The sequence below is a fragment of the Sinocyclocheilus anshuiensis genome, unplaced genomic scaffold (assembly GCF_001515605.1).
Source record: "Sinocyclocheilus anshuiensis isolate Anshui unplaced genomic scaffold, SAMN03320099.WGS_v1.1 scaffold222, whole genome shotgun sequence".
Classification (NCBI taxonomy): Eukaryota; Metazoa; Chordata; class Actinopteri; order Cypriniformes; family Cyprinidae; genus Sinocyclocheilus; species Sinocyclocheilus anshuiensis.
This window is the reverse complement of record NW_015542408.1, coordinates 759,513-768,289: the sequence shown is the minus strand read 5'-3', so window position 1 is coordinate 768,289 and position 8,777 is coordinate 759,513. Positions and strand designations below refer to the sequence as shown.

The window sequence follows — 8,777 nt, the reverse complement described above, 5'->3', positions numbered from 1 at the left end:
TCTCACACACACACACACTCTCACACACACTCTCTCTCTCACACACACACACACACACACACACACACACACAGAATGATCAGCAGTCCTTATGTGCTTTTGTTGAGTAATTACTGCCATCTACTGGTGTTTGAGTGATATGTTTTTACTGATGTTTACTACAGCCAACCAATTTCAATAAGCAAAAATATGTTGTTGTTTTTTTTCAGCAGCTGGGCCCTTACTATCTGTGTGATATTCAGGAAATGATTACAAGACATTGCAAAAGATTTATCTAAAAGGTGCGGTGTGGGTCAACATTGTGCTTTCAGCAACACACCAAAGTCAACTGCTAATGCACACCTATAAAGAATCCTAGAGATATAAATGTTGAGCTCTGAAATCTTGGTTGTCTTTACAAAATGGCCTCCAAAATCAGAAAGCATACATTAATATGTCTCTAATCTCCTGTGTGAAAACTCACAAAACCAAGTAACAGGAAACCACAAACATTATCATCAGAAGAAATATGATATAATCTTGTCATCTTCCTTCTTGACGTTGATGGTCTTCAACCCTTCTACTTCTTATTTGGTCTGCCATTTTCATACAATTTTACAGCAGAAAAGCATGTTGGAACATGAATTAGGTGTGTCTTCCAGCACAAAAGCACATTGCTTAATAGTTTTATGTCTGGATGAGGAAACATAAACAGAGAAGTATTTTCATTTTTGATTCATAACATAATAATGGACTTTATGAGTAAATGTCAATGCTTAATTCTTAATGATATTTTGTAAGTTTTATGTCTTTTTTTTTTTTTTTTGCTTAATTACCATTATTGAAACATTTTTAACTTCTATTTGTTGTGGTTTAGGAAACTAAGTTACCCCTGAAGGACATGGTTAGGGAAACATTAACTCTATTCTCAAACTGAATGTTGACAGATGGCGTCACGTCGTCGTCTTTTTTTACCCCGTGTGAATGTGAATGACTGTGACACGCGCGTTAAAAGTTGCAGCAGCCCTCTTCCTCAATCACTCGAAAGCAGCTGAACACATCGGAGGGAGTGGAGGTTACCTGTGCAGTCGCGGATTCATAAGGATTGGACGTGGGTTGACAAATTTCTGATTTGAGGTATACGCGGCGGTTTGTTGGCAGCTTACCTTGGGGAAAAGTTCTCTGCTGCTGGAAAGCGTTTGTTTTTATTGACCAGGATGAAACAATCAAAAAGTGCACTGGAATTGATTGACTTGAGCTTTCTATCTGCTGAGGAAGAGGCAGCCATCCGTCAAGTGCTTCTGAGAGATGAAGATTTAAAACGACTGGAGAGTGGACGAGTCAGGTAGGAAATGGTTGTTTGACCTTCACTGCAGTCTGCAGGATAGTTCATGTGGAGCTGTATTCTATAAGTACGCATACTTACCACAGAAACACATGTACTCATGATGTATTTTCCTGTTTTTCCCCATGAAAGTTTTTAGGAAGTTACTGGTTATCTATTTATTTAAAATAATTTTTAATTGAATTTATTTTAATTTGAATAAAATTTTAGGTCTTAAAGTATTTTCATTTATTTTACTAATTAAAAAAATGTATATATGTATTTATTTGAGTGTTGGCATTTGTATATATCTAAACATGTTGGTATTTGAGAAAAATATTACTGTTAAAATAGCTAAATTTAATATAGTAAAAATAGCTGAATTTGATCCAAAACTGTCAGCAGTGGTGTCAGTTGGCATTTGGCACATTAAAATTGTAAATATGTTGCTGCCATACTTCAGCTTGTTGTTATGATAAACCAAGTGTGAGCATCTGTTGACCCATATTTAGTGAAAATAACATGTGTTCTGCATTTGCTGCAGTCGGCCTCTGAGAGTTAACTGTTAACTGAGTTAACTGTAAAACTATCCTTTTAACTTACATAAAAGGATAGTTCATCCACAAATGTAAATTCTGTCATCATTTGCTCCACCTCAGGTTGTTCCAAACCTATAAGAGTTTCTTTCTTCTGTTCAACTTAAAAGGTATTTTATGACAGAAATGTCATTTTGGGTGAACCCTGTTTGTGCTTTTTATGACATATCAGGAAACTGAGGCAGTCAGTCCCTGACCTTACGCAGCTGAGGACTTTGACAGGTGAGTGGTTTGAAGAGCTCAAGGTCAGGCGATACGGAGACCAGACGGATGTCACAGCAGTGGTGAGGTCCTCCATGAGATGGAAGAAAACAGCAGGTATGCAGGAGTTCATACCTTCCTTATTGAGCTCATGCCGTTATCTTTGAGTACATACATACACCACACCTGTCTGTCATTTCAAACTTTTGTATTCTGACTGAGTCATATATACATATTGCCCTTAGCTACTGTAACTGTTAAGTGAATATGAACTACTTTGCATCTAGGTTTGAATCAAGCAGTTTTGAATATGTCAGAACTGATTATATTTGCCATTTCTTTTTAAACTCAGCTCATAAACTCAACCCGTTCCTGAATGATACACTAGACAAGAACAAAGAGAATGGAAAGGAGGATCACAACACACTTTCAAAGTAATGGCCTTTATTTTACAGCACTGACATGCCAACCAAATGAATTTTAGATTGATTTTCAATATGTACATTTTTAGTATATAGAATAATCCAGGACAAGTAATGATATATATTTTTTTTCTGTCCACTGTAGACCGTCAGCTGACCCTAGATTAATTCATCCAGCCCTTAGTAAAGAGGTTTGTCTCAATTTATATATTTTATTTTTCTGTGAATATTTAGAATGTAAGACCAGAATTTTATTTTTATTTGATTTCATTTTTTATTATTTAATTTCATTTTATTTTATCTTTATTTATTCACAGACTTATCATCAATATACTGATGATGACTTTATGGATAGTGGTGAGTTTTAATCACATGAATAAACATGGATTTAATTTTTAATATAAATTAGTCATTGAGCAATCATGAATGTTTTGTAGAGAATTACAATACTGTTCAAATCTGGGGTTGGTAAGATTTTTAAATGTTTTTAAATATGATCATGAAGTCTGCGATAATTTGTCAAAAAATACAGCAAAAACGATAATATTGTGAAGTATTATTACAATTTAAAATAACTGTTTTTATTTGAATATATATACATATATATATATATATACACACACACGCACATATATATATATATATATATATATATATATATATATATATATAAAAATGTTATTTTTGTCCTGTGATGCAAAGCTGAATTTTCAGCATCATTAATCTAGGCTTCAGTGTCACATGATCCATTGAAATCATTCTGATATGCTCATTTGGTGTTCAAGAAACATTTCATATTAATATTTAATATTTTTGTGTAAACTGGCCTTTTTTTCAGGACCGTTGTTATATCAAATAAATGCATCTTTCTTTAAAAAAAAAAAAAAAAACCCTCGCTCACCCCAAACTTTTGAATGGTAGTTTATATTTGAAAAAAAAACAAAACAACAACAACAACCAAAAAAAAAACAGTACTGTTTAAGTTCAATTTGGTGATGTTTTGGTCATACTTTTCAGTACAAATGATCTGTGTTTACAGAGACTTCATCTGTTCCACAAATACCTGGGAGAAAAGAAAAACTACGAGCAGAACTTGATGGCAATCGTGTCCTCAATGGCACTGACCCACAACGCAATTCATCAGAAGCACAACCCAAAGAGCTCTCTGGTGACCAAACAACAACAGTTTTTCCCTTCTTCAGTGCAGTTCAAGACACTAAACCTGAAAGAGGCACCACAAAACATGCAACAAATCCAGAGCCGAGGAGAAAAGTTTCACTCCCTCCAGCACTACGGAAAGACCAATCATTTGAAGAGAACTGGGTGAAGATCTCCCTCGAAGCGAGCACAGTGAAACCTGTGCATGATGAAAGCAATAGTGTTGGGCCTAATCAAAAAGAGGTAAAATTGCATGTTGAGAATACAGAGGCCTTAAAGAAGCAGGACACATCAAGTCCAAACATAGAGCCTCCGTCTTTAAATTTCATGGATCAAACATCATTTCAAATTGTATCTCAAGCTGAACCTAAAGATGTTTTCTTAGAAAGATGTTCATCAACTGAGTTTCAGAATCAACCACAGACTTCCTTAGTTTTCACCAGTGATGGGCCAGAATTGACTAGGCACTCAGATCACAAAGCTTCAGAGAAGGTTAACAAGTATACTAATGCTTTCCAAGATAGTACATGCAGAGATCAGCAGTGTTCAGCTGAATGTACGTTTAGAGAGTCTGAGAGCGATAAACTGTGTCCCTCAGACTCTACTAATGAGCATGATAATAGAAAGATGGTCTCCAGAGATATTCTTAATGATGAGGCAAGTTCAAACAGGAAGGGAGGTGAAGCGAAAAATGTAAGCGCTGGTTTACTTGCTAAGACAGATACAGATCAAGTAGTTGAGTGTGTAGCTGGTGAGGAACAAATCAATAAGCATTGTTCTGCTGAAAAAGCATCCCAAAGTCAGTCATTAAAATGGGGGATTGAAATGGATTCTGATGAATTTCCCTCTGACACTCTGCAGAGGAAAGATGCTTCCAGTGATTCTGGCAATGACCGACCAGTGGAAATGGAAAAGAAAACACCTAATAAAAATGAGCTGTTGCAGAATAAAACAGCTGATATAAGTGTAGTAGAAGATTCCAAAATGTCATCACCACCTTTAAAACCAAGCGTCAGTGACAAAACTGTGCAAAGATATCTTGATGCGCATGAAGAGAAAGAAAAAATAAAGATGAAGTCATCAAATGATCAGATCCTACCAAAAGACACTAACAATAAGAGTCAAGTTTTAGCAGAATTAAGCCAAGACTATCTTTCAATGACAGATTATGGGAAATTAGTGCACACTGGAAATGCTGGAGTGCAAGTTAACACTAAACATATCGACAGAACTGTTGTTGAACCAATTCAACCTGCTAAACCTACAAGTGAAAATGTTGCTGGACTGGGTGAAGGTTCTTCAAAGATGAAGGGTGAGGAGGACAATGCTGAAACCGAGCAGAGGACAGAGTCAGATATTCTACTAAGTGTTCTGGCAAGAGCTCAAAAGGCAAGACCACTCGTCCTGCAGAAGATCACCGTTCAGGAGCCAAAGCAGGAGACTAGAGATGATACGGTTCCTACAATAGTCATTATGCCATTTGAATCTCCAGATCCAACAGAAATGAAAGGTAAATGATTATGGCATCTAATATTAGAGGCTGATTCACCCTGTTAGCTTGAAGTGTGAAAATGGCGTATCTGATTTCTGAAGTGCCCTCAAGGCCTGATATCTGAGAGAGACACTCCCTGTATTGTGTCTGTTCACTTAAGCTCAGGTTTAACCTGTTAGATTTCTCCCGGTAGATATACATGGATTTATATCTTATTTGAGCTTTATTCTTTGATTTCTTTAGGACAAAAACACGGAGTGTCAGATCTAGAGGCTTTACTTAAGGGATCCACTTCTAAAACTCCTTCCTACACTGCAGATGCTTGGGAGGTGAGCTACTGTTCATCCTGCAAATATAATTTATACTGTTGCAGCACTTGAAATATAATTTCATCAGTGTGCAGTGTTGATCAGAGTAAGTTGCTTGACTTGTCAAAAGTAACCTTATGTTTTGCTTTGCCATTTTTGTTTATATTGTCTTCTATGTTACAGGATGAAGGAGTTGATTCAGATGATGATGATACTTCACTGTCCAGCTGTGGGTCAGATCTCTCTAGCAGAAAAGGCTATTCGGCTAGCGCATTGTCTCTTACTGATGTGAGCTGGACCTTTTTATTTTTAAAGATGTCTAAAGGCCAGTTTGCCATTGCTTGTCTGAACTTGTCAGTTAGCTGATAAACAGTTTATTATAAGTAATTCCGGCCTAAATTTATGGTTGAGCCAAAGTTGACCTGTTTGGGAGGCACCATAAAGCCATAGCAGTTAAAGTAAATAAGAGGATGAATCTGGATATTAAGCATCCGAAATTAATCTAAACATCTAAAAACACTTTTGAACACATTTAAATAGCCCTTAAGTGGTATAAAATATCTGCTTTACATTGAATGTTGTTATGTTTTGCTGTCTAGCATGTGCTTAGACACATAAAGGCCGTTGTGCTCCAGTGGGGCGCAGGTTCAAGTACAGACTGCATCATTTCCCAGTCCCATATTCCCCTCTCTCTCTCCCACCCTTTCCTGTCATCATTCACTTTCCTATCCAAGTACAAGGCAATAAAAGTCCACAATTAAAAAAGATGGTGTTCCAGAGATTTATCTTGTTTTTTTCCCCCCATAAGCACACCGGTAGTTTGCTGAGTGTGTACAGCGAAGCAGGGGATTTTGGGAATGTTGAAGTGCGGGGCTCTGTGGAGTTTGCAGTGATGTACAGCCCTATTGGAGAGCTCATTATCATGATTGAACAGTGCCAGGATCTGGCCATAGCTAATCCACATAAACAACGCACTGACCCGTGAGTTCTCAACCTAAAAAGAATCTTTATCTATCTATCTATCTATCTGACTGTCTGTGTATCTATCTATCTTCAGTTATGTGAAGACCTACCTCTATCCAGACAAGTCACGTCGCAGCAAAAGGAAAACTTCCATTAAGAAACGGACCGTTAATCCAGTTTATGTTGAATCTCTGAGAGTATGTTTCTCTCTGTGACACTAAAATACAATATCATATTTATATTTAATATAACCTTGCATCTTATTTGTACTGTAAATCTCTAATCAGTACAAAGTGAAGCGTGAAGAGCTGCCGGATAAGACTCTGAATCTGTCCGTGTGGCACAATGACTCCAGGGGCCGAAATGTGTTCCTGGGGCAGGTTGAGATCAGTTTTAAGACCTGGGACTGGGGACATGAGGCCCTCACATGGTACAACCTACAGCCAAAGGTACACTGCCTAAAATTATTGTGTGATTAGATGAAAAACATACTTTTAAATGATTTTGTGTTTTGGAACAGAGCCTGTAGGTTCTTTCATATAAAGTGATATCTCAGTTCAACCTAGTTCTCTGTTATAACAGTGTATTATATTTTCTTTTGATTATAGACCTCCGAAAATCAAGAATCGCAAGAGTCTAATGGATTGTTATCCGTTTCACTGAAATATGTTCCTCCAAAATCCGGTACAGTTTCAAATATTGATGTTGCGTCTGTGTATTTCATATCATTTTGTAAACCTAAGTTTAGACATGCAGCTCTTGACAAACAAGCTGTATTTGCTCTAAAACATGTCATTTGATTTCAGGTGGGTCGAAGAACTGCACTGGGGAGATTCATGTGTGGCTGCGGGAGGCAAAAGAATTACGTCACCTGAAGCCTCAGGGAGTCGATTCTTTTGTTAAGTGGTGAGGGTGTGCCTGTCATCTGTTACGGACATGACTTTCAAAGCAGCTAAAGCCATTGTTCCATCTCTAACTCTCTCGCTCCCTCTCTCACGCTTCCTCATTGTCATGTTTGAAGTGTCATGTTTTTTTTTTAGTTTTTTTTGTCAACTATCAAAATGACTTGAGAAGAAAGGAAATAACCCAGATGACCCATTTCATTCATTTTGTTTGGTTTAGAGGACAAAAGTAAATACGGAACTAACTTCACCGTAACTCATTTTACACATGGTCACACCAAATGTTTTAATAGTGTTTTTTTTTTCTTATTTCACCCCGGAATCAAAAGAAGGAAAAAAAAGAAATGATATTGTGCAATTAAAATTAAAAGGAAAAATTATAAATTATAAAATGAATTTTTATTTTAAAAAATATTTAACTGTAAAAAATATAATTAATTTTTTTAATACAATTTCTTATTTCTTTTGTTTGATTTTGGGGTGAATTATGACCTGGACATATTCTTTACAGGTGAGATTCACAATTTTTTTTTTTTTTTCTTAGCTACATTTTACCAGACACAAGAAAGAAAAGCCGCCAGAAGACTCGCATTATAAAAAAGACTCCGGACCCTGTGTATAACCATGCCATGGTGTATGATGGGTTCAGAACTGGGGAAGTCAGTGAGGCCTGCTGCGAATTGACTGTTTGGGATCACAACACACTCGCCAATCAGTTTCTTGGAGGTCTGCGCCTCAGTCTCGGAACAGGTAACAAAACCTTTTCTTCATTGCAGCTGTATTTTATACCTAATCTATATTTAACCAGGGCCCGTATTCACAAAACATCTTAAGGCTGAAAGTAGCTCATAACTCGCCGATTTAGGAGAAAATCTTAAAAATAATGGGCGCGTCAGTCCTAAATTTAGGACTCCTACATTTTTGTTCTAAGAGTATTTCACACAGCCTTTTAGCGCTAAAATTAGCTCCTAAATCTGTGAAACGTTAGGAGTTGTGAAGAGGACTCCTAAGTCACTAAGACCAAATCTGAACTATCCTAAAATGGCTGTTGCCAGCAATCTACCTCGGAATATAAACATTTTAGAAACATTTGATGATAGTGAGCTTTTAAAAAGGTATCGGCTTTGGTTTGGAGGTTATACCAACTCCAAATTTTTGATTATATCCTTAATATATATCTGGGCCCGTATGTATAAAACTTCTCAGAAATGCTCTTAAGAATAGTCTTAAGCTTTGACTTAAGTGTCAAAAATTCTTAGTAATAAATATAAATATAGATCAGTGAACTCACCTTTATGAGGTCATCTAGCAACATTAAGTGACCAATTTTGGCTACTTTCAATTGAAAGCAGTTGGCAACACTGGTCATTGTTTTTTTGTCCTTTGTATTTTAACGGTTTAAGTGAAACGTGGGGTCATAAAAAAAAAAAAA

General features: G+C 36.5%; 1 protein-coding gene across 1 annotated transcript in view; it reads right to left on the bottom strand.

The window, feature by feature from the left end:
• LOC107693063 (protein FAM184A-like) overlaps window positions 1-1,319 on the bottom strand; it is a 37,393-nt gene extending 36,074 nt beyond the window's left edge. Inside the window, exon 1 of the mRNA XM_016492310.1 lies at window positions 1,146-1,319. Coding sequence (XP_016347796.1) covers window positions 1,146-1,267 — 122 coding nt within the window. The 5' untranslated portion in view covers window positions 1,268-1,319. The remainder of the gene's footprint in view (window positions 1-1,145) is intronic.
• Window positions 1,320-8,777: the final 7,458 nt, after the last annotated feature.